General features: G+C 34.9%; 1 protein-coding gene across 2 annotated transcripts; it reads left to right on the forward strand.

Moving 5' to 3' along the window:
* The first annotated feature begins 1,111 nt into the window (after positions 1-1,111).
* On the forward strand, positions 1,112-27,281 carry SLC5A7 (solute carrier family 5 member 7). Of its 2 annotated transcripts, none has more exons than XM_034419475.3 (9): positions 1,112-1,951; positions 3,029-3,253; positions 9,813-9,926; positions 10,857-11,012; positions 15,985-16,133; positions 19,567-19,710; positions 20,891-21,044; positions 22,619-22,836; positions 24,169-27,281. In XM_034419475.3, exons 2-9 carry the CDS (start codon positions 3,076-3,078, stop codon positions 24,790-24,792), a joined length of 1,737 nt encoding a protein of 578 aa, XP_034275366.1. In that variant the 5' UTR covers positions 1,112-1,951; positions 3,029-3,075; the 3' UTR covers positions 24,793-27,281. The 2 variants fall into 2 exon arrangements, with proteins under 2 accessions (XP_034275366.1, XP_034275357.1); XM_034419466.3 differs by having other exon boundaries at positions 1,127-2,008.

Genomic DNA, 27,281 nt, shown 5'->3' on the forward strand with positions numbered 1-27,281 from the left:
CATTTAAAATCACGAGGATGTTAAAGATAAGGAACAAATGACATTTATTCAAGCATTGCAAGATTTATTTATGAAGCCATCCAAGTTTTCCAAGCTAGAATACAGTAAATGTTTCTGTTTTGGATAAAATGCAAAAGTAAAAGAGCCCCAAAATATAAATAGCAACTGTAATTATCATGTGAGTATTTTTGCGATAGCCTTTAACATGCTTATCACTTCAGATCTGTAAAGCCAGTCCTATGCCTATTTAAATTAACCTGTGCAAAAGCTCTAAGGTGTGCCACTGGGCTGCAGTGGCTAAAAGCTTAATGCAATTCTTATGATTAAGATTATTTAACCAGTTATGATTAAATTCTCTGGATAAAACATAATTGTGATTGCAGACTAGAATTGGGATCTTCATAATAAATAGAATTTCCACAAAAATTATTTAGTTGTTACTTATTAAATAAAATTGTTATCTGCAGGTCATATAGCAAGTAAAACCACACACCTCTGTTCTGTTTGGAGTACCATATCCCATATCAGGCACTAAAGATTTGGAAAAACGTTGAGGGAAGTCAACAAAGATTATGAGAAAAATAGCAATAAAGATTGAAAGATTTGAATATATTATATTACTTGCTCAAGCTAATTTTTAGAGCAAACAAGCCTTTTCACTGCCTCTTTTATCATAAAATATTCAGATCTAATTTATCCAGAGCAATGTGTCTGACTTCCTTTTTAGAAGACCAAGGGCAAAATTTCATTCAACTGTCTCCATATGTCTATTTACAAGCCACCATCCAATGAATACTACCATGCAATTAAATCCTATCCATCTTTTCCCCAACCATTATTCTAAAGATCTGTTTATCAGTATATCAGAGTTAATAGAAAAGAAATAGCTTGGTGAGTAAACATGGTATGTCTCAAATAAGTTATCTTGGTAGAAGAATTTGACATAAGGAGAATGGCAGAAAAGCAGTTCGGCATGAATTTGTTGAGAAATCAAGAGGACTCAGTTATCCAGACAATTTAGAATATTCTATAAGCAAATTCTACAAAACCATTATGAGTTACAGTTAATTAATCTTGAATGTTAAAGCACAATATTCCAAATGGAACTAATGCTGCATTTCGCTTAGAATCTTGATCTCCATTACTAACTGACAAGAAGCTGCTCAGTGTTTTGTCTCTACATTTAATTCTCCCTGTCACTTCTTTGCTTCTCCCCCACCCCCAATCTTTCCCCCATAATTGATGACCATCTGTTGAGTCATCTTTACCCCCACAGACCTTTCTTTCCCCTGTGACGTACTTCTCCCACTTCTGACGGGCATAGTCATCTCATCCAATACTTTTATAATGGAATCTCCTGTTTGAAACCAGTAATGACCGAAGGCCCCAATATGAGAATCAGCACAATGACAGGAGAAGGGAAGAAGAAGGCAGAGGAGGAGGAAGTTTTTTCCACAGTGGACTAGAGGAAAATAAGGCATTCAAACCAAAGTACTTCTGATTTACAGATTACCTCCCCAAGGCAATTCTTCTTCCTGAAAAAAGGAGCCCAAGATCACTTTCCCAGTGGTGATGTCTGGATGGATGGCTTGTTAGCTGGCTGGCTGCCTCCCTGGATAGTGATAGTCGAAGTCTCAAAGAGCAGCTGAGAATCTGGTAAAATGACAAGGAAGGCAACAGTTCTTAAGACCCCAGAGAAAAGCCAGCGATCCGGCTTCCTTTCACTGCTGTACCAGACCCTATGTGAGCCTAAACTAACCTGCACAGGGGTCTTTTAAGTCAAAAGTGCTTTGTAAATGCGCCTGTCCCTTTAAAGAAAGGGAACGCTGTTTCTCACACTCTGCCTCTGTGGGTGAACACAAGGTGCTGAGATTGAGCCGCTTGAGAGAGAGAGTAAAGACGATCCAGTGGAAGGAAGAAGAAGGGAAAACCTGCTGGAAAAAGGAAAGAGGTGAATTGGGGCAGAAATGAAGATAAGTGAAATAAAGGCAACAGGGCCTGGGGGGAGGTGAGAGCTTTTGTTTAATAGTCATAGGAAGAATAATTATGTTTTCATGGAGGATGAGGGATAATAAAATTAATCTAACTTGTTATTGAAGCTACTCTGGGAGTTAAGAATTGACTGTGTAAACTCAAATAGCATTCTCAGTCACCTTTTATGCCTGAACTTCAAAAAACTGAATTTCTAAGAGAATTGTCAGTAAAGATTGACTGGGAAGAGAAATTCCTGTTCTACAGCTGAATCCCAGTCCTGTAGTAGTTGTTTGGGGTTTCTTTTCATTATTATGGAAATATAAATATTTATGATACATAGAAGCCTCATACACACTGTTGTTTTGATTGAAAAATACATTTTTCCTGCTCTGATAAAACAGTATGGCTTAAACTAATTGAAAATTTAAATGAATAGCAAAAAATGAATTAAAAAGTACATCATATATTCACAGTAGTTCTACACTTCTATCGTTTATTTTTTGGGGTTCTTGATTGCGCTGGATTGTATTTATTTTTTAAGTGTTCTTGTGCTGAAGCTGACTTTATTATGATAATAGCAAACTTGAAACAGTTGTGTGGGGATAGAAATATCATTTTTGTCAACAAAGATTACTGGTTTAAAAATAGAAAATATTACTTTTCACATTTTGTTCTTTACTTTTTATAGTTTTTCAATTGGCATAATGTGTTTAATAAAAAAATAATTTTACCAAAAGGACAGTAAAGAAAGGTTTCTCATTGTAAAAGATTAAAGTTGGTTTTACACACTTTTTAAAGATTTCTAATCAGTTTCTTTTGCTTAAATCAGAACAAAATCATCATTTTAATCTTTAAAACTTGGAAATAATATATTAATAGTTAATAATATATTAGTATGACACTGATTGTTTGGAACATTGATAAGATTATGTTTAAAATAAAAAATAATACCATAAAGAATTGTCGATTGAATTCAGATATTATAAGGTGTGATTTACTATGTATGTACAATTAAGGTTCGGCAAGTACGTAATATGTGATTATTTTTTTATAGTTCCCATATTATGAAATAGCAATCCAGAAACCTGTTGTGACTTCAAAATGACTTTTCACGTGGAAGGGTTGATAGCTATCATTTTGTTCTATTTGGTCATCCTGTTTGTTGGAATATGGGCTGCTTGGAAGACAAAAAACAGTGGGAGTGATGGAGATCGTAGTGAAGCTATTATAGTTGGTGGAAGAGATATTGGCTTGCTAGTTGGTGGATTTACCATGACTGGTATGTTTCACACTTTTTACCTATTATTCAAGTGTGTCATTTATAAGGTGACAGAAATGTATCCTTTCCAAATATGAAACTTTGTAATCAGAGAAAATGTTTATTAGTTTTCATTTAAACTAGAAGGTCTGAATAGTTCTGAAAGGCTTCAACAAGTTGCTTCCAAGTATTTGTACCAAAAATGGTGATTTGTATATCTGTCTTTGAAAATTACAACCCACTGAGTTTTGCTTAATAATGCAACATGAACGTATAAACATAGAGCTATTTCTTCTGTACATCCTCTTATTATTTATTACAAAAGCTATCTAGTGAATGAATTACATTTCCTGTTTTTGTATCATTTTTGGTAAAATCAAAAGAAAGTAATGTAAACAAAAAAGTCATAGCTTTTTGCATAATGAGCACAATGAGAAAGAATTAAAATATAATGCATCAATACCACTTTAGTCCCAGCCAGACATCTCTATTCATTTCAACACAATTACATGAGAAATGTACTGAAACTTCTTCGTAATGATTTAGCCTGATCATTTTGAACAGGGTGATTCCCAAATTAAATATTTGTAGTTAAGCCACCAAAAGTAGAAGAATCCTGAAAATGTTTCATCAGAAATTATTATTCTATGTAATTGATTTTTCATAAGTAGAATTGGCCTGATTGTCTACATAAGAGTTCCCCTTAATGTTATTTTCACAGATATCAGAAATGATGGATCATGAAGTCTCTATTTTTTTCAAAATATTTGGACTCCATAACATCAAATGATGAGTCACAGTGCACTAAATACACTAAAATATATAAAAAGACTATGGCAGTGTTACAAACTGTCACGTAAGAATTGTATAAAATTCAATGAGATAAGAAATGACTGCAATCAAGCAAAAGGATTTGTCTTTATGTGCTTAATGTTTTCTGAAGAAAAGTTATCCCAGTCCCCAATTTTATATTCTTTTTTATTCATCTTTGAGTTTTTAATGCTTTGCCTTCAGTTTTCAAAATCACATTATTTGGGTTTTATTTTTAATTGAAGGATTAATTTCAATATTATATCAGTATTCGTAATTTTGATGACATTCTGGTACAGGCAAGAGTACAAATTTATAATAAGGAAAATATTTAATTTTAATTTAATTCAATCATTAAGTAAAATCCTGTGCTTTTTACAACATCAAATTTTGTCGCAAGAATCTATAGTTCTGTTAAGCTAAATAAATAAATATGCACTATAAGTACGGTAGTTGCTTTCATCCACTGGATTGCTATTTTCCAGTCGTTCAGAGACACAACTGCCAACACTTTACAGTGCTGGGTTCTGAAGCCATATGGACTAAGGAAAATTATTTAGTAGATTATCAGTCCCATAAGTATTTATTGCCATCAACTGTAATTCCACAATGATTCTTGACTTGCAAATATTAAAATATGTAAAATAACCATTTAAATGATAACATTGCATTTAACTTTCTCAATAAACTGAATACTAGTCCTGAGAACAATCAGAACTTTGCAGTCTGTTTTGCTCAGAAGACTGCAACTGTCTAAGATTATCTACATTAATATTTATAAAAGAAAAATAAATTCTTCAACCAATTAGTGGTAAAAATAAGATTTTTTTAAATGAATGTATTAGTTCACAAAAGACACAGTTAACAAGAAATTAGAGACCAATTTAGAAACATTGAGCAATAAAATGAAAATAAAATAAGCGACACCGTATTTCTATTTCCCTATTTTATAGCTGTGTATGTGTGAATGTATGTATGTTAATATTTGATTTCATTCTAATATTATGGAATTATATTTATACAAAAATTACACATCTGGTTTTACTCTGTGCCTTCAGCTTTGCTTTAAGTAGCTGTTCTCTAATTGTCCTGAAATTAGGACAATTAAATCTGTAATCTATATTAAGCAATACACTTAATATAACTGATAAATTTAATTTTTCCCTTAATTTTTCCTTGTTTTCCTTGTTTTCCCCTTTAGTTCTACTGTTACATATGTTATTCATGTTATTTCAAAACAACATTCAATTTTTTTATAAAAAAAAGAACTGGTAATAATTTACTGAAACTAAAATCAAAACTCTCTGCTCATCACAACTAAAACTAGTTCCAAAAGGGTGGAAAAAGACATTTTGCTACCTTTTCTACCATATGTTTATGAAAAATATTCCATCCATCAAGGTCCAAATGATGGGCGCTAATATGACATACACTGTTTGTTAATGTATGTACGTATGACTGAAATAATTATATGAGATATAACAATGTGTGAATGAAACAATTATAATAGCACTGAATAGAAAACAGACTCTCCCTAATATAAATATCCTGTAGTGTATTGAGTTGTAAAGGAATGGAGCATAAGATTTGGGTGACAAATGTAAAACAAGGACATGAATGAATAAAATAACTTTTTATTGCTACATGAGGTGCTATTTAATTGTTATTTATTTTTATTTTAAATGAGGTCTTCTTTTTATGGTGTTGATATCTTGGATTTCACTATTTCTTCTTTGCCTAGAAAATGTTGGTAATGGAGAATTTGAAAACATAATAAATAAGTCATCTGCAATTTATTGAAAGAGAATAGATTCCACAAAAATATTTGAATAATAATATTTAGAAAAAGAAAATAAAACTTAAAAAAATATTTAGAAAAAGAAGTAGTTCTATTAGTTTAGGTGAACAGTGATGTGAAAATGCTCTGTTTGATGTTCTTTTTTAAAGGAATCTATACCAATAGGAACTAAACACGGGTTGGAGTATAGAATTTTTTTCTTCAGTGATGTCAATTATGTTCTTTTGCAGGATTTTTCTATTTCATTTTCCTACATAATATTTTCCTATCCTACCCATGAAGTTCCAACTGAGTGTGCTAAATTATAATCGCACTACAGGTAATCAATGTGATCAGAAACCCACATTTGACCATATCCCTTAGCAATGGAAATCCAGCAGTGCACATTGCTATCATTAACTAAATATGACCAATCATTAGACAAGGGCCTTCCCCAATCCAAAACACTTCTGGATTGGTCCTTCCCAGCCTTGAGCCTTGATAAGACAAGGGACTGCCTCTTCTTCAATTGTCCTCATCCACCTATCTGGAGTGTGGTGGTTCCTGAGGTTAGAGTGCCGGGCTGACGATCAGCAGCTTGCATTCAAGATCCACTGCTGCCACAGGGCAGGGTGAGCTCCCATCACATGCTCCAGCACATGACCCAGCAATTCTAAAGCAGTGACCACAAGCAGATTAATGGGTACTAGTTCGGTGGACAACTTCACTGGGACACAAAAGGAGCCCCCAACTGGGCGTCCTCCAGGCAACAACGATGCTTTCATCACGGAAGTTTAAAAAATCCAACTATCTTCCCCTCCCCAATAACTCTGTCCTTTCTGTTACCTCACATTCTGTCACCTTTGCTGGCCTTGCTGGCCTATGCTTACTGGCCCTAACAGCCCCACAGGACTTCAAGCAGCATTCTATGGTAATGGCGCTAAGACTGCTGATGGGGTGCTACTGTGCCGGGCAGCAAAGGACCAGAGATTGGGGAGGAATAGAGAGGTGGAGAGAGCTGAAGCAACCCTTTGATTGTAAGTGTGGGTAAGCTTCCAAACACCTGTATTTTGATCACAAGATTTCATGGGCACTGCAATGGCCATAACTTAGGAGACTGGGTGTAAATAGCATTTGTACAGCACTGTCATAACTTTGAATGGTCGCTGAATAAATGGTCATAATCTGAGGACAATCTCTATAGGTTTTTTGTTTCCTATATTATTCTTAGTTTGTGTGTTGAAAGTGCTACTTTGGCTAGAGCAGGACCGCAGTATGGATAATGTTAAGGTTTGCTACAAAAGCCAGCAATGCTACCTGAATGTGCCAGACCTTATATCCATGGTTATATCCAATTGTTATATCAATTGTCTGCATAGCCATATCCAATTGTAATATCTGCATAGCTATCATGCAGTTAAAATTCTGTTAGCTTTCATTGGCTTTTCAGAGCCATTCAGTTACATGTTCTTTCCACTATATTATGTGGAATCAACACAAGCAGAATAAACAATAGGACTTTGTCCTCATTCAATAGTCATAGCTTCCTAACATGCTTTGCTTCCACTATCTGGCTGGAAAGCTTCCAGAAAAAAAGGAGGGATATAAATTATTATTATTGTTAGTATTTATATCCTCATCTTTGACTAGAAGTAAAGTATTAATGATTTGCAGACTGATTATATGTCATTGATTTTACAATATCCTATTCCTTTGGTAAGAAGTAATATCAGAATAATATCTATATAATTTTTTTTCACTTCTGTTACAGTGCATTATAATATCCCCTTTTATCTGTATAGGGGGGTATTATCGTTAGGCATAGGCATTAGGCAATGTTTTATATTTGGACAATAGATTAACCTCCACTATGATCCTAGGAAGCCATTCCAGTAAATAGTACATTTTGTACTATTTTCACTTATTTTATTGAGATTTTATTGAAATTTATTGCTTGCTATCCGAATGGGGAGGGTTTTTTCTTCTTTTTAAACCTATATTAGACTGTTAAAAATCCCCCAATCTAGTACCATTCTTATTTGGCTTATTGGGGTATATTTATTAAACATTAAAGCAGCCTGTTCTGAAAAATATGTCACTTGTATCAGCTAGCAAATTTGGACATAGAAAGTATGACCTGGACCAGATTAAGGGAATTTAATCAGACTTTAATTTGAGTTTCTGTGTGGAATAACCTTTGGTACAATTTGAGGTCAGCTCTTCCAGGGATCATCAAGAAAAGGCTAATGCAGCCTTATGAATTACACTGAGTCAGTTTGCTCAAAACCGTACTTCCAACTGAAGGGAGTTATTAAGTGGAATACCATATATAGAGACAGAAATGAAGAAGGAAGACAGTCAGAGAATGCCAAACTGTTGCCCATAGAAATAAAGGTAGTCCACAATTGAGCCCAAAATTGAAACATTTGTTAAGTGAGTTTGTCCCATTTTACAACTTTTCTTGCCCATTTGTTAAGTAATTGCAGTTGTTAAATTAGTAACACCATTGTTAAGTGAATCTGGTTTCCCCATTGACTTTGTTTGTCAAAAGGTCACAAAAAGGGATCACATGACCCTGGGACACTGCAACCATCATAAATATGAACGAGTTGCCAAGCATCCGAATGTAAATCATGTGATAATGGGGATGCTGCAACGGTCATACGTGTGAAAATTGGTCATAAGTCACTTTTTTCAGTGCCGTTGTAACTTTGAACAGTCACTAAGTGAACTGTTGCAAGTTGAGGACTACCTGTACAGAGGTTTCACCTGGAATATCTATACAGTAGTCCTCGACTTACAGTACAACAGTTAATTTAGTGACTTTCAAAGTTAAAGTAGCATTGAAAAAAAGTGACTTATGACTGTTTTAAGTCAATGGGGAAGCCAGATTCACTTAACAACCATGTTACTAACTTAACCAATGTAGTGATTCACTTAACAACTATAGCAGGAAAAATCATAAAGTGAGGCAAAACTCACTTAACAAATTTTTCACTTAGCAGCAAAAAGTTTGGGCTTAATTTTGGTCGTAAATTTAGGATTACCTGTACTCCTTTTGGAAACCAGAGATGGCTCATTACTATATGATGATACCAGTCTGCATTCTTCTTGTGTCCAACCAACAATTTCAGTCCAAGAATAGGAGACCCTATTATTCAACAACTTTATACTATTGATAATCTTGAATGGCTCTTCAGAAGATCACAGGGCCAATGATGGCCATTATTTATGAATTAGTGTGGATCCATGATGTATTTCTTAGTTCTTTTGCTTATTTGTTCCCTATGACGATCATTAAGTGTTGTACCTTATGATTCTTGATGAATGTATCTTTTCTTTTATGTACACTGAGAGCATATGCACCAAGACAAATTCCTTGTGTGTCCAATCACACTTGGCCAATAAAGAATTCTATTCTATTCTTAAAATATTTTTAAAAAGCAACCTGTAGGAGACATAATCATTGCCATTATAAAGCAGAATTTCACTTAATATCTGAACATTCTCCCAGCCTGACTAATAATACATATCTTTGTGAGCTGCGCTAAAGTGCTCAGTATGATAGTGATGCTACTGAGAATCAGTTAACTAGGTACTCAGAAAAGAGCTACTTAACAGTACTTCACTGCCATTTCTTCTATGAATGAAGATGAGACTTTTGTAGAAATACAGAGCCTAAGAAATTAAAAAAGAGTCTAACCAAAGACAAAGTAACAAGAACATTTAGGCTAATATTTAGAGGTATGTACTGTATATATGCCCGTTAAATTTTACTTTTATTTCTTTCTCTTTCCCATTACTTATTTAAATAGACTAAACCTACTAATGTTTAGTCTATAATGTAAATTTGCAAATTATGTGGATGCAAATAGATCTTTAGATGAGATGTGATTTTGTGCAATATTCTTCATTATATTACTTTTGCTGTCAATTATTTAGTTTTGCTTTCTCCATCCATTGTGTAATGGATGTTGTTCACTTCTTCCACAGCCACCTGGGTTGGAGGCGGTTATATAAATGGAACAGCTGAAGCAGTGTATCTTCCAGACTATGGACTTGCCTGGGCTCAGGCACCCATTGGGTATTCGCTTAGCCTAATTGTAGGTAAGCTAAAGATGGAAACAAAGCAGAAGAAACATATCTTGTTAAAATGACAAAGATAAAGTTGAAGTCAATGTACTATGAATATCTGTTCCTGTGTTTCTCTTTCATTGTAAATCAATTTCGGGAGGATGGGTGGAGCCAGCAATAGAGATGGTATCTTCAGAACTATGTTCACCTACCTTGTAACAAGGTATTAAGTACAAAATTCTTGTCAAAGCCTGGTGTTTAGTGGTTTTGTTGTGGCCAGTTTTTAAAAAATGTATGGGAAACTTAGAGGAAGATCCTTCCCTTATTTTCCTCTCCATATTGAGTGGCATCAAGAATTCGTCAGTTTTAGATTAAACTAAACAAGTGAAAAGTGAAGGAAATTAAGTCCTGTTGATTTTTCTGAATCATAGAATCAAAAGCTTGGGATAGTTTAGGCCATTCTCCAACTTCCTGTTCAGGGCAGGAGTACAAATTAAAGCATTTAAGCAAATGGGAATAAAACCTTTGCTTTAATATACCCAACCCAGTTTTGTAACAAATTACTTTTCACTACAGTTGGGATAACTGCTCTACATAAAACTAACTAAAGTAGTTGACCACATTAAGTCTGTGTCCAAGTGATAATTTCTATTCTTTTACTGAAAGACCTAATGCTGATTATAATATTCCACTAGTCATTGCACTATCAATCAGTAATAGTAACAAGTATAAGAACCTCAATTCCATTACTATATAGTCACTTCAACAATAATTGAGAAGACTTATTGGATTGTTATATTAGATTGTTATGTTATATTATGGAAAATTATTTACATATCAGTTATGTCTCTCATAAGTAAATTGATATTACATATATTAAACCAAACATCCTCCATTTTTATGACTGGCTACTTGATCCAGAAAAATAATTAGAATCCTATTTTTTTTTAATGAAACTTTCAGGTGGCATGTTTTTTGCAAAGCCCATGCGTTCCAAAGGGTATGTAACAATGTTGGATCCATTTCAGCAAATTTATGGAAAACGGATGGGAGGGCTTATCTTCATACCTGCCTTGATGGGAGAAATGTTCTGGGCAGCAGCCATCTTTTCTGCACTAGGTAAGGAATTCTGTAAACAAATCAATTGTATAAAATACAGTAGGTCTGAATAAGGATGAAATATGCAAATTGATATACATGTTCTTTTAAACAAATGTTTAAAAATTGAACAAGCCTTCCCAAATTTAAAAGATAACTACAGTTTGGGAGTACTAATCAGAACACTGATAGTAAAATACTGTGTAGAAAAGCCAGGTGTTCTCTTTTTTATAGTAATATTTGAGGAGAGTAATCATAAGGATTTAGCTGTACAATTGGATTTAGAGAGATTTTGAATGGGGATAGCACAATTCAAAATGTATTTTTAAACATTTAAAACATTTGGCCTATGTAGCTAATACCTTAATATCTGGAAGTCTATATATTCTACTTGTGCATATATCATACACACAGTATATATGCTATTTAGTTGCAACATACGGGATTGTGCATGCTGAAATTTTATTACTGCAAACTTGTATATCCATTTAAATGTGTACCTAGTGAATAACTAGCCTGAGCCCCACTGAAGACATAAAATTGAATAATTTTACTTATTTATCTATTTAAATTGTATAAAATCATTCCACTCACAATTTATGACTCTGGGTGAATTATACCAGTAAAAATAAAACACAATAAAAGTCAAAAAAATAAATACAGTACAAAATACAATCAATTTAGAGATAAATATGGGTATTACAAAACTCTTTCATAGCAGAATGGTTCATCTACTACCCTGATATAATAATAGTGACAATATCACTTTATTTTTTCACTCAAGTTGGCAACTAATAATAATATATGCCTTTGAATATTTATTAAAACCAATATAAATTTTAATTTATGACCTACAGCCTGGTAAGGTGCATGTCATGTCTTTAAAGTGTTCTTCTGAAACCAAAGGGAGCTGGAATGAACAAAACTTCAAGGGAAGACATTCCACCATCCAAAAGTCATATAGAGAAGTACTTTATTCATATGCTAGATAAATAAGTTCCTGATTGCAATATCATTTTCAGAAAAACCTATTTAAAGATGTTGATGAAGATTTTCAGTTATCCAGGTAGAGTTGTCTGTCGAGTCATGGCAACTGGACTTAAGTCCATTAGCCATGACTCAACTTCCAGACCTATCTAAAAATATTAATGCCCATCAATTAAGTTCTTCATAAGACAGGAAGTCTCTAAAATGGCTATGTATGGCTTTAAAGGCAAGCCCCAATATGAAACTCTAAGTCTAAAGAAAGCCACTTCCTACCTAGAGTGAGCAATTTGAAATCCCCAGCTGACAGATTCTTTTGCTTGATATTTATTTACTTACTTATTTAACATGTTATACTGCTGACTACCAATGCCAATTTTTCAATTTAAAATAAATGTAAAATTGAGAAGCTAAAAGTGCTTAAAATGCCACTTGAGCAAGCAAGTGACATTAATGACTGATATTACTGAGTATTTATATTATTAAAAGCTTACAAGGAAAAAAATGCTTTAAAGGATTTTTAAATAGCTAATAAAGATGTAAGGCCCCTCCATTCTACAGGAAATACAATCCAAAAATATGCAAAGGCTCAATCCCGAGTTGCTTCCTAAAGAATTTTTAAAGGAACTGTATAAACCTCTTTCTGAAAAGCTGCCCCATGTAATAAAAAGACCACATTTTTAAGGCCATTATCTTTCAGAAATGGACTCAGCTGGCATATCAACAAAAGCTGATAAAAGGCACTCCAGGCTATTTCCTCAATCTGTGAAGATCAAGAAAGGTTTGCTCCAGAAGCTTGCCTTTAAACTATGATGTGCTCTTTTTAGGAGAGTATAATCCAAAGATGAAATCCAGCAGGTTCTGACAGATTCTGGAGAACCAGTAGCGGAAATTTTGAGCAGTTCGGAGAACCGGCAAATACCACCTCTGGCTGGCCCCAGAATGGGGTGGGAATGGAGATTTTGCAATATCCTTTCCCTGGAGTGGGGTGGGAATGGAGATTTTGAAGTATCGTTCCCCTGCCACACCCACCAAGCCACTCCCACCAAGCCATACCATGCCCAAGCCACGCCCACAGAACCAGTAGTAAAAAAAATTCGATTTCACCACTGGTATAATCCCATTCTGAATATACACATTTACCATGACTTTGGAAGTCTGGCCACTCACAATGAGCACCTCCAATCTGTCTGTATTTTATTGCAGTGTATTATCCCTCTTCCAGTTCATTACTGACTTCAGGCAGACATTGAAGGAAAGTATACAATTTTCTAAAATGTCACAGAGAAATTCATTTGGGTTTTCAATACATCAGCATACTGATGCTACCCAGCAAAAAAAATCAGATAATCTTCCCCAACGTTTTCAAGTAGGCATTGAAAAAACACAGAAGACACAGTGGAGTCCTGAGCAAATTTATATAATAGTTCTTGTTTCAAGGATCAAATATCTACAAATGATATAATCTGAAATATAACTGAAAGATAGAAATGGAAAACCTGTACAACCATGCCTTCTGTCCCCAAATTTCTCTAGTGATCTAGAAGAATTCCTTCAAATTCCTCTCCTAATAATCTAGGCTGAAATCAGTTAATTCATAGCACAAGAATCTAAGAACTCTGATTAACTATATTTATTAGGCAGTAGATTAAGGTCATAGCACAAGAATTCTAGTGATGACTTTCAAACAAAACAGATATATATCAACAGCCTATGGAAGTGAAACTCTTGCCCTTTTTCTTCAAGAATTTTTTATACAGCTTTTATAAAAGGGATAAGACTTGCCTTTTCTGTAAAAAGTGAGGCAATCTGTACCTGTTCTTTATTTTAGTAGCTATTATTCCTTTTTATTGGGATCAGCATGAGAAATCCGTCCCATAGTTACCATGTACATTAGTACTGAAAGCCACTAAGGAAGTCCAGGAGTATCGAGAAAATCATGCATCCTCTGTCAGTCTCCAAACAAACATCATTCTTCAAGCCAACTTAAGCCCATCTCAACCCCATAGGTCAACCTGAAATGGGTCAAGAAAATCTTTCCTCCAGTATTGCCTGCAGGTAAGAAGCTGCCACCATTGTCTCAATCATCTTAAATAATCATCTTAAATAAGAAGAGTTAAATATGGCCTATAATTCCTTATCTCCAGGGTATCTGGAATGGGCTTCTCAAAAGAGGATTAAGAATTGCATCCTTTAAACACAGAAACAAACTTCCCTCCTTCAGGGAGCCATTTATCATAATTAAGGCATCTGTAATATCCTTCCGGTTACAACTGACAATACAAAATATCACAAACTGAAGCTGATATATTCTAACAATGCAAGAGAAGTTATTAAATATCATCAAGGTTAATGGTTTGCAAGGTGATATCCAGATTGCCAAAAGTCTGAGGTACACACACTTAATATTCGTCACCTTTCTGAAACATCTGGGTAAGGAAGGTAAGTTTTTATGATGACAATTGCTTCATGTCCCTTCCCTCTTCCCCTCTAGTGGGATGCTGCAGGAAGAAACTAAACCCTTAACAGCTTACCTGCCTTCTTAAGCCACCTCATCCATGATGGATAATTTGTTTTATTTTGAACTGTATTTCATAGAAGGAAAATCTGGTTCTTTGGAGGGCTGGAAACTTTCTAAAAGCTGACACGGCTATCAGAAGACAAAATAGCCCTTAAAGTTCTAATATCTCTTTCCTAATAATAACTTAATAATTTCCAATACCAATCTACTATTCCCACCACTACTGGGATTACTACCACAGGTTCCTGTGCCCTCATTGCAAACTCACTTTATCAACTCAATTAAATATAATAATTGGTCTTTATTTTCCTGTTGTACAGCTTGAATTGGGGCAATATACAAAATTTATATAATAAATCATGTAAGTGGGGAGGGAATCCTTCTGATAAATCTCTGAACTGTCCTTTGCAACTTTTGTCACCTAACAACCAATAACTATGTATATAGAGTAGGTTGCCAGTGACATGTTTTAAAATAAATAAAATAATCAGCTTTACTTCCAGCTGTGTTTTGATTATCTGGAAAGCAACAGGAAGGTTTTAAACTATAATTTTGTTGCAAGTGCTCAAGAAACCAAGAATAAACTGCATGCTGAGGTGATGGAAACTGAGTGGCTTAAACAATTTTCAGAGAATTTAATATGCAAGTTCTCTTTTAATACAAGTTACTGTGCATGAAAGCTTTCTGTTGTATTTCACATTGTGGAAGCAAATATTGTAAAAGCTTGTTATACTCACAAAAAAAAACAAACTTATAATTAAGAACTAGGATTTTACTGCTTTAAATGCTGAGGAATGGTTGCCACTTATAAACACATTGAGTCAGGACCAAGGACAGCAACACATTCAAGCATAAGCACTATGCTTTTTGTCCATGAAACTTTGAATATTAACAGGATCATTTGAATGGTTAAGTAACATTATCAGGAGTGTATCCTGGATACCACATGTTCACTTCCAATGTGCTGAGCAAACCCTACAATTCTCATATGTAACTTTTGGTTTAGAAACAATGGCTAGAGTAATATATTTCAGTGTAAACAGAATCTACCAGCATAACAATTATATTCTTCCAGTTTGTTGCTACAGAATTTCATTCAACACTTCCTATTTTTTTTTCCTATTTCTTTTTTTAGAGTCACTGCATGTTTTCTTTCTTATGCTGGTATCTCTTCACATATCTTACTATGCTGAGCACTTCTCTCTCTCTCTCTCCCTCCCCCCCAATTTGGAGATCTTTTCACTGACATTTAATTTAGAAAGTTATGAGCTTCATTAGATCCTTGAGAAGATAGTATACACATCAGACTACATGTGTCTTCTGCAAGTATTGTCAATCCTTTTCTTTTTTTTCCTCATGAAACTAAAATCTTGTTTTAGAAGCAGAGACAAAAAGGTACAAAAATGACTTTCTCAGTCACATTGAAATGCTTTGAAAAGTACACAAATTGTTAGCAGACATTTAATCTATTTCTCTGCCTTGTTACAGGTGCCACCATAAGTGTGATAATTGACATCAACAACACCATTTCAGTTATTATTTCTGCCTCCATTGCAACCCTGTATACCTTAGTGGGAGGACTTTATTCAGTAGCTTACACTGATGTGGTCCAGCTGTTCTGCATTTTCTTAGGACTTGTGAGTTTTGTATTTACTTTTCCATATGTAACACCAAGGTGATTGTATTTTACATCAAGCACAGGAAGTAGATGCTTCATGTCAGTATAGATTACAAGATCATGCTGATTAATGTGTGGAAGAAATGGAATATTAAGAGTCTATATTACTCTTGTCTTAACTATTGTTTTAGAATAAATCAGCACCAACCATAACTGTGATTTATATTAAATAAGAATCAAATATGAACATAGATTGAAATCAATTTAAAAGTTGCTGATGAATTGCAAGATTGTAGATAATGAGAGAAGTTGATTTGTACCCAAGAGAATAAGATGTGATAAATGGCCAGGAAAGATGATGATATAAGAATGGTTCTTGATTTGCCAGTGCCTCTGAATATTTATCCAGGATACAAGAACAGAATCTGATTGGGCTATCAGTTGAGTTAAATCCTTCACTTCTGGCCACATAATCTTTTCTGAGGGCACCATCTTTACTTAGAGGGTGCATAACAGGCATGTGATATCTACAGTTCTGCTTTCCAAACCTTGCTATTGCTTTTCCCTCTGTTCTTACCTCCATTGTGCACACATCTGATATAGGAAGAGAATGCTTTCATTTAGCTCAAGAGCAGAATTATCTCCCTTCCACTCCATTGTATCCAGATTATGTCAGTAGGAAAAACTGAAAGCAAAATCCTAGCCCCCAGTTAAACTCTGCTTACTCCAGTAAAACATACCCTCAGTACTGCCTCTCTTTGTGCACACAGAGGCAACAGATGGTATCTTCTTTCCACACAAGACAGCACTGTGATGGAGGAAATCTTTGTTTGCCTTTGTTTATAGAAAATATATGCAAAGAAATATTGTTCTCTACCTACTTTTGCACAAAAAAGGCAGAGATCCCTATCAGAGAATAAACCTCTCCCAGAAAATAAACTTTTATAGAGTATGGGTTTTATTTATTATTTATTTATTAAGAAGTTTTGTATGGCCACCCAACTCAGTCGCAATGACTCCAGGTGACTTACAGAAGCAAAACCCCAAATATAAACCCCAATAAACCCCCCACCCCACCCCAGGCAGCAACAATCATTTTCCCAATGTTGGGGGAATTGACACATTCTATTTCTTTATATCTTCCATTTTCTTTTGTTTATCCCTTTCCTCTCTCAATTTCTCTTCCCTATGCTAGAAAAGACTTGCCTTTGACTTTAAATACAGTATCTGATCTTAACTTTATGGTTATCTGTTGCCTTATGGATCAGATTTAAGCGTGACTGATCACATGTTTAAGAAAGCCTTTCAATAATAAAATCAGATAGTCAACATCCAGTTAGCATCTATGTGCAACAGCACTAATGTTGCATGTTGCCATTATATACTGACAAGGATTCTTGGATCCAGTAGAAAAGAATATATTTAGTTCAGGAATGAACTGTGGAGAACTTGATGTTCTCTGAGCTTCGTTGCTTGCTTTCAGTTGTTTCATTACTATAAAATATGTTCCAACAAAATAGATACCTATGCAACAACTTTATTAAAAAGTGCCTGAACACTCCTACACTATAGCACACAACACAAGCTATGAAAAGGATACTTTAAAAACCGTACTTCAAAAAACATCTCAGAAACAACAAACTATTCCAACCAGGTGGCATTATGGTAGTACACAAACTAACTAAAAAACCCCAAAACATCTTAAGTAAACCAAAGGTCCAGTAGTCCAAGAACAAAAGAAACAGGATTCATCTACAACATAAAGTGTAAGGACTGTAACAGCCATTATGTAGGACAGACAGACAGAAGACTGGCAGAGCACATCCATGAACACCAAATAGCAAGCAGAAGACACAATGAAAATTCATTAATTTCACAATACATGGATAGGCTCAACCATAGTTTCAAGCATAGTTTCAACTGGGAAACTATGAGCATCCTAAACCAATCTAAATTCAAAAACACTAGGGAATTTGTGGGAGTTTGTCATTCAGACAAATCAGTCATCAAGAGACACACAGAGATAAATCAGTACACACACAAAGATAAATCACATTTACACTCTATTAAAAAAGACAATTAAAAAAAGAAGGATCCTCTATAGCAGTCTGTACCCAATAAGCAGGGATTAACACCAGGCAAACAATCAAGAAAAAACCCCAAACAACTCTAATCAAGAAACTGCCAAGGAAAAAACCACACCCCACCAACAATGGTAGTGCAAGCTGTATATAAATAGGGAACAAACCCCACTAGCACTGATGATGTTATCTAGTTGGGTGATAAACCACCTTCAAGCAAACAACCAAGCTCAGAGAGCACCAAAGACTTGACAAAGATGTATAGTTGCAAACATTTACTTATTGTATTCTTAAAAAGACTTGCCCAGTCACATCAATAAGTGCAATGCAATGGAGACTTTGTATCAGGAGTATGTGCAAGAGAGCAAATGTGTACAGATGCCTCTGTTCTCCTCACATACTGCTTCCTTTTCATTCTACAGTTCCAACATACCTACATACACACACACACATACAGAATTGAATACTGTTATAAAACTGGAGCTCAGTCCTCTGCTTAAGTAGGTTGAGCTGTGTTCACTGATGCTTATTACCAAATAAACACAGCCAGGAATTCCCAGTCCCAAGAACCAAGATGGGGCCATTGACTTTGTTCTGTATTCCTAGTATTGTGTGTTCCCTTGTTAAGTAAGAGGCTAAAGTTTCATATCTTTTGTTCCTAAAACAAAAGAACATCCTAGAACATTTTCATTCTCTGATCCAATTCATTCTAGAAGTAGAATGTGAATTCAAAATAGGAAATAGAATGGACGTTGGTCTTACCTGATACGTCCTTTCTCAATCAGGAGGAAATTATCCTTTCTTTCACAAGAAAATAATATGAGCAATATGTTTTCAGGAAAATAATTTCAGATGCCTACAATTTCTCTCAAGTAATTAAAGGAAAGCCAGTTAAACAGAAAAGGATTGTTTTGGTTTTAGGTTCTGTTCTCTCACTGTCAAAGACACACATAGTAGAATCAGAGAGAGGACCTTCTGCTACCAATTTTGAAACTTCCTGCCAAAGAAGATCACTTTAGTTCCATGCTTGTTGTCTTTCAATCTCAAAGACCTTTAAAAAAAAAAAAAAGGATAAGATATGATCTCATTTGTGTGAAGAAGAAAGTTACAGCCAGTGGGTACAAAGTGTTTATTTTCGCTAGATATGTTTCTTTCCATGCATTTTTAATTGGCATATATTAATCTTTGAATGATCATATAACAGTCTTCTCTGTTAAGTTTGGTAAAAAGATAAGAAGAAATGTAAATAAAACCATTTCAATATTTCCTTGCCTGCAAAAATGTTTTGCAACTAAAAAATGACGAATGAAGAAGATAAAAGCAGAAATGTTTATGCCATTCTTTTACTGTCTGCTTCAATTTTTTTCACAGTGGATCAGCATCCCATTTGCCATTTCCCATCCTGCAGTGACAAGCATTGGGTACACAGCTGTGCATGAAGTATATCAAAAACCTTGGCTTGGAACCATTAAATCCCCTGACATATACAAATGGATTGACGATTTCTTCTTACTGGTGAGATTTTTGTGAAAGACCACAAACCACTTAAGGTTTATTTTCCAAACTCTTAAACTACAAATTGTCTAATGCTGGGAGAGGCAACCTAGATCCCTCCAGATGTTTTGGAGATCTGTTCCTATCAGCTCTAACTAACAAGGAATTGTGTTGGTTGTAATCCAAAATGATTGAATTATACTATTATGTGCCCTAGCAAAATAACTTTGAACAACTGCACAAATAACCTTTTAAATTTAACTGTATGCTGAAGATATGTAATTATAGTTATATGACATTGTGAAAAAGCAGAAGACCTCTCTCTAATAGTGAGGTTCTAATACTCTTCTAATAGTGAATATGATGGGATTCAGTAGATCTGCAACAGAAGAGTGGTTAGATAGATACATATTTGAAAGATTGGATAAATTTATTTAGAAAAAAACACTTAAAATCTTGAAGTAGGAAGTTATATTTCTGGGTTACAGAGCAGAATAGAAATGTGTGAGGGAACCGTATGAAATTGGTTTAATATATAAAATTCCCAATACAAATTCTGTAACATGTCTGAATGCCTTGTGCAAAATTAACAGAAAAATGATGCATCAGCAATTGGTTTTTAAACCAGTAAATATCTAAAGCCAAACCAGCTTCTATGTGGATAAACAGCTTAACACAACAGCTTCTACACAGTTATTTTTTGAGATTTGCCAGTCCTGTCACTGGAGATCTCTTTCTGGAACTATTTTCTGTCCAGAAGAAAAGGAACTAGAGAGTGTTTTCAACCTTGACAACTTTAAGATGTCTCAACTTCAATTCCCAGAATTCTGGGACTAGAAGTCCACACATCTTAAAGTTGCTGAAGTTTAGAAGCACTGAATTAGAGACAAGCCAAGAATGAAGGAATCATGAAAAATTCTTCTCTCTTGCTGCTTTCTTGAAATGTAACCCAAAAAATAATGAGGTTTGGAGGGAAAATCTAGCTTAAAGGGACAACCTTCTTTCTGGGTCAGCTCAAGTGTCTTTCCATACTTTGGTTAGGAAGAAAATTTCTGCAACGTTTAAAGCATTATTTTACTGCTGAAGGTGTAGGATTGGCTGCTAGGCAAATAGGTTTGATAAAGGAGCATGTTGTTTGGATTCATGTGAGTGTCTATTTGCCAGGAATAAATGCTGCAATGATGTTTATGATTATTTGTAGATGTTAGGAGGAATCCCATGGCAAGCCTATTTCCAGCGAGTCCTTTCTTCTTCATCAGCTACGTATGCACAAATGCTCTCTTTTCTGGCAGCATTTGGATGTCTTGTAATGGCAATACCCTCAGTGCTTATTGGTGCCATTGGTGCATCAACAGGTACATCAACCATTTATTTTAGTAACAAATTAATGGTTCTGAGGACTCAAGAAATGAGCCTCTACACATTTTGAAAGTGAATATCTAGCAATAAATGAATATCCAGAGTAGACATGTGTTATCTCAAAGCTGTAGCAACCTTACAATGTTTGTAATATATCAGTACTATTTTTACAATTATGGTGTCGTTCCCAATAGCATTAAAACAAATATACTATCCTAACATTTCATAGAAGAATAGAATTCAGTTTGGAAAGGCCATTTGGGCAACTGTTCTATTTAAATTTTAATTGTACCCATGATGTATAGTTGATCTTTATGAACCATGAATTAAATGCTTAGCCTGAAGCCTTTTAAAGTCTACTAGATTTCACAACTGCAAATTTGGCATAATACTAGCCAAATTTGGCATCTAAACCAGGGGTCACCAACCTTTCGGACCTCAGGGACCACTAAATTCATAATTTTAAATCCCATGGACCACTAATATGATCTGCCTAATGACTGGCTGGGTGTGCATGGCAAGGTGGTCATGTGACTTGGTGGGCATGGCCAACTCAATGTCACTCACATCGAGGGGCACCTTGCCAGCCTCTACTCGCTACTCCTTGCCTGCCCGCCCAGGCTCTTTAGAGCCCCAACAGGAAGCAGTTGCTGGAACTAAGCAGCTACCATGAGAAAGAGTTGGCAAAACAGCTGGCTCAGTTCAAATTGGATCTGACCGAGAAGGCTTAGCAGAAGCACCTCACTGAGGACTACGAGCATAGGTTTTCCAAATAGAGGGAAGACCTTTGGGAGTGCAAGACCAGGTACTGGCACTTGGCGGCTCAGAGGGCTGAGATAGTCAGCCAGGTCCAGGCCATGATGCAGTTCCCCTGGAAAAAGGTCCTCCGGCTCTTCACCAGAAGTGGTGCTTCCCTCCAGCCTCCAGCCTTCACCCAAAGCCCTGCACCAGGAGGCTGAAGCAGACCCCAAGTTGGAATTTCTGCCCCCTCTGACCCACACAAAAAGACTCCGAAGGGGGAAACTCTCTGCAGCAACACAAACATTCATTGCACGTATCTGGCCTAGGGGCCATAGTTTGAGGACCCCTGATTTAGTGCAATATAAAAAATGCAAATAATTTTTCTGGGGACCACCAAAATTTTCTCATGGCCACCAGTGGTCCACAGACCACCAGTTGGTGACCGCTGATCTAAACCATAAATTTAAAACTAGTGAAGGCATATTTTGTAACACAAATTTAAAACTAGTAAAGGCATATTTTGTAACACATGATTGTGAATATTGGCATAGACCACAGAATCCAGCAATTAAATCCAGCTTTTTTTAAAAAACCTTTTTTTTAGAATTGGATCCCAGAACAGATACCAGAATTGTAAAGGGAAGGGCATTATCATGATCCAGTACATTAAATAAACGTTCCTGTTAGATACACCTTATATGTTTAAGGTTCTTTAATTGCTGGTCATGTTATAGATGTCAGATTGTTTATGAGCATAAATATTCTAATTATTGATTTCAGGTACAGGTCTATCCACTAGTACTGTAATTAGTATATGTTTATGTTACAGCTTGGAATCAGACTGAATATACTGGTCAGGACCCTAAATCTGAAGATAAAAGCGACATGATATTACCAATTGTCCTTCAATATCTTTGTCCAGTGTACATTTCATTCTTCGGCCTTGGAGCAGTGTCTGCTGCTGTAATGTCCTCTGCTGACTCTTCCATTTTATCAGCAAGTTCTATGTTTGCACGGAATATATACCAGCTTTCATTTCGGCAAACTGTAAGACTATATTATAAACACAGTATCATTTTGTAATGTTATAAGAGCTGTAGTTGGCAGTTGATACTTTCATGTATATAGGAAGGAAAGAGTACCTTGAACCATTTGTGTTCAATCTATGACAATCATTGAGAAGTGAAGGAATTATGCTCACTTGCTTCTGATGTTCTCAAACTTTTGGATGTTCTAGAAGCAAAAGTCTTCCATAGTTTTTAATCTTCAAAGTTTAAAAGAGGAAAATCAATCCTATACCTTATACTGAAGATGAGCTGCAATCTTATCTCTTAAAATTGAGTTAATGATTTATACAGGCAAATCTTTTCAATGAACTCTCATTGTACATTTCACATTGAAAATTGTGAGATAGGTAATATATGCTCCAAATAAGCGGCCTTTGCCTAGAAACCTACTTTATTTAATTTTGAGTAAATGCGGAGACAACTATGAATAAAGTGAAACAAGCCAGGTGAATAATTCCTTAAATAGAAGGAATAATATTGGAATTACAATTTACAGGATTTTGGCTTTATGACCAAGGAAAGAATTGCAAAGTGAAAACTTTTCCACAGCTGGATAACTTGCAGTAAATGCAACGTTACCATTTATGAAGATACAGCATTTAAAACAAAATTTTTAAAGTGCCTTTTTGACCTGAATGCAGCTGAAAACAATTCTCCTACATGTATTCAAAGGAGTTTCCAGTAATTTGGATTTTCTTCTGCTGGCCACATTCACAATCAGAAATAGCATAGATAATTTTCCCAACAGTTTACAGGATGAAAAATTTACATATAATATTCTCCTTCCAGGTTGTACAAACAGAGAATAGTTTGCTATCTTGAGTTTTATATATATATAATTCCAGGATATATTACTGTTACTACTTACTACTACTAATAATAATTCACACAATATCTACCTATCCTAGGTCCTTGGGAAGGACTTTCTAGACAGATAAAAAATGTCAAATCCATTCTAATCACAGTCCAGATGACTTTGTAACCAACCATAATACTGTAATGATATTTTCCTATCTTTCAGGAAAAATTCCTTTTATACCAGAATTGGTTGCCAGAACAGAACAGAATTGTGAAGGGAAGGATATTATCATGATCCAGTATATTAAATCCTTGTTCATGTTAGATATATCTTATATGCCTAAGATTCTTTAATTGCTGGTCATGTTATAGATGTCAAATAGTTTATGAGCCATAAGTATTCTAATTAACAGCATTTTTTATCATTTTGAATTCATATAATTCTGTTGATACCTATGTAGTATATAAAAACTTGTAGTAGAAAGCAAAATCAAACTGTTCCTATATTTTACAGGCTTCAGACAACGAAATAGTTTGGGTCATGCGAATTACCATTTTTATGTTTGGAGCTGCAGCAACAGCGATGGCTCTGCTAGCTCAATCCATATATGGTCTCTGGTACCTCAGCTCTGATCTGGTTTACATCATCATCTTCCCCCAACTTTTATGTGTTCTTTTTATCAAAGGAACAAATACTTACGGTGCCATTGTAGGATACTTATTTGGGCTCCTACTTCGAATTACTGGAGGAGAAGCTTATCTATCCTTACCGCCTTTGATTTTGTATCCTGGTTGGTATCTTGATGATGATGGCATATACATTCAGAGATTTCCTTTTAAGACATTAGCTATGCTTACTTCTTTCTTTACAAATATTGCAGTATCCTATCTAGCAAAATACTTATTTGAAAGTGGCACTTTACCACCCAAACTAGACTTCCTTGATGCTGTTGTTGCAAAGTACAGTAAAGAGAACATGGACAAGGCTACTCTTGTGAAAAGTGACAATATTGTTTTAAATGAACTGGCACCAGTGAACCCTCGACACAGTTTGAATCTGAGCTCTACTTTTACAAATAAAGAGGCCTTCAGCGATATGGATTCAAGTCCAGAGGTATCCACTGCAGAGGAGAAATGACAACAGCCCAGATGAAGAGAAATACTGCTTTTGCCTCACCCATAGTGCAACAGGATATGCTGCCATGGGAAATTAAAAGTAGCTTGGGAAGAAATGGATGGAGACAAAAAAAAAAAAACCCACTACCTACTCTTTTAGTTTGTGTCTTGAAAGAGGAACAATTTGGATTAAACTCTTACACAGTATTATCAAAAACATGTTGGGTAGAATTATAGTATATCTCATTCCACTACAGTATTTGAATGTCAATAAGAGAGAAAATTCAACATCCAGAGAAAAAAAACATTGGTTTCTTTAAAATTTATATCACTAATTTGCACAGGTAGAAATAATTTGCAAATTCAGAATCCCCATTTTCCCAGTTCTCCCCCATCTGCTAACTTGACAGCTTTTATTTTGCACATCTTGGAGCAAGATTGAGCTGCTCAATCAGCTCAATGTCAGCAGCATTCCCAAAACTGCACCACTGAACATTAACTTCAAGTGTAAACATTTAGTAGTGAATTTTTCTTGAATTTTTTTAGAAATAAGAAACCAAATGTTGTGTTAAGATCCTAACACTTTAAATAAAATGTAATTACACAAAGGGCAATATATAGCACTGCTATTTTAGTGATGTCATTGGAAAAAATGAGACCATCAGCTGCTGTCCAAGTTTATAGTTAGGATGGAATTTTCTCAAATAGAGAAACTCTTGAAATATATAATTAATTTGTGTCACAAGTTTAATAGGAAACATTATGTTGATTTTTTTTTTATCAACATAAAAAATTTGTCAAGATTGGAAAAAACAGGGATTGCTCCCTTGCCTTCAGAAGTAGAAGGGAAAACAAATATTCAATATCAGCTAGCGTGTCCTGTATGGTAGCAAGGTATTCAGTAAAGAAGAGGAACTTAACAGATTCTATGATCTCCAGCAATAAATCGTGCTCCTAAAATTAATAGATTTAATAACCATGTATATTTTATATCTCTTAAACTATAGATTCAGCCCCTTACAATTAGTAAATTGAAATATACTACTAATAATATTCTTTTCTTTCATGAAAATTAAGGTTTTTCTCTCAGCAGTTACTCTTTTATAAAGCTTGTAAAAAATAACAACCATGATGTAGCCACCCTGGTTTTCAAGTAGTTATATCTAGAGCGCCCTTGAGGGTTTTTTAAATATTCAGAATTCCTAAACGGTGCTCAAAATGATCTGGGAAGAGAATAAAAGTTTTAGCATCTCTCTTTCTTCAGCATTTTCTATCTTTAAAACAGTCATTAAAAAAAAGCAGCTAGCTGGTTAATGCCTTCCAAGCATGGTAGCTTTAAATGTGCAGAGTTTATTTTATGTATAATACTATTCCAACTGTTGATATCCCTTTTGTCATCTGAAATGATATTCCTTGGCAGGCAGTTTAATTATCTGGATTTTCTGCTTCTTTTTTTTCTTTGTGGAACATTGCTAGATAGCTAACTGCTTGATTAGACTACGTTGACCTTGCATTCAAATCATAGCTTTGTATAACATCTAACAGTGTGGATTCAGTGTATGTATATGTGTGCTTCTCATATCACCTTTTGTAGTCAGTGTCAATATAAGCCTTGGTAAATTGCTATCATGCGTGCATTCACCTCATTATATCCATGTTTCTCCAGAGCAGTTTTAATTTGGATAAATGTGATATATGGTCCTCTGAGCAAGGCTTTTGTATGTATGCAAGAGGATTTATGCTCCCTTTTGAAATTTATTACAGGAAAATAGCAGGAAAATGTGTTTCAACATTTGATGCATTCCCTTAAATATATGATGGAACAATTAGCCTTTTGGGAAGCAAGATTACATCCTCTTTCCATCAGTATCTAGAACAGGGATGGGAAACTATGGCCCTTTTATGACTATGGCCCTATAAAAGGGCCATAGTTCCACACCTCTGATCTAGAATGACCAATCAGTGCAAAAAAAATTAAAAATAAAAACCTGCATGGTTGCTGACACTGTTTGTTTTTTATCTCAGAAACAATAGAAAAAAGAATGAATTGTTACTTTTAAATTGTGTTCCACACTAAACTCTCATCCATAAAGCTACATGCTACACATGTGCTCAGACATTAGGGAATATTTTCCTGAATAACATTTCCTTTCTTCTCAAGAGGAGAGGGAAACAGAGAAATGCTGTCACAATACTGAGATCCAGTGCACCCCAAAGATTTTCTTCATTGGCTGATTATATTTATTCCCTCTGCTGCTTTCCCACAACTAGTGACTTCTTTCCATTCACTGGATGTCTCAAATCATTCTCTCTGCATTATTTTTGCCTCTCTTATAGATCGCTACCAGTGTGGTAACAATTCTTTGATTTGTGGTAAAAAATTAGTTTTGGTCAGAATATAATTTTTATTGAACTGTGAATTATACATTAGATACTCCATCAAAAGTTAATTAAATATTTTAATGTGTAATATTCTCCTCTCAGCAGTAAAAAAAAAAATTACAGCAAAAA

Source organism: Pantherophis guttatus, chromosome 5 (assembly GCF_059756535.1).
Source record: "Pantherophis guttatus breed Tessera chromosome 5, ASM5975653v1, whole genome shotgun sequence".
NCBI classification, from domain to species: domain Eukaryota; kingdom Metazoa; phylum Chordata; class Lepidosauria; order Squamata; family Colubridae; genus Pantherophis; species Pantherophis guttatus.

Excerpts from the sequence above, each read along its gene's own strand:
- SLC5A7 (XM_034419475.3), top strand. The coding sequence starts at position 3,076 with ATGACTTTTCACGTGGAAGGGTTGATAGCTATCATTTTGTTCTATTTG. Across the intron at positions 3,254-9,812 it reads TGGTGGATTTACCATGACTG|CCACCTGGGTTGGAGGCGGT; the intron begins GTATGTTTCACA and ends CTTCTTCCACAG. Across the intron at positions 16,134-19,566 it reads TCTGCATTTTCTTAGGACTT|TGGATCAGCATCCCATTTGC; the intron begins GTGAGTTTTGTA and ends TTTTTTTCACAG.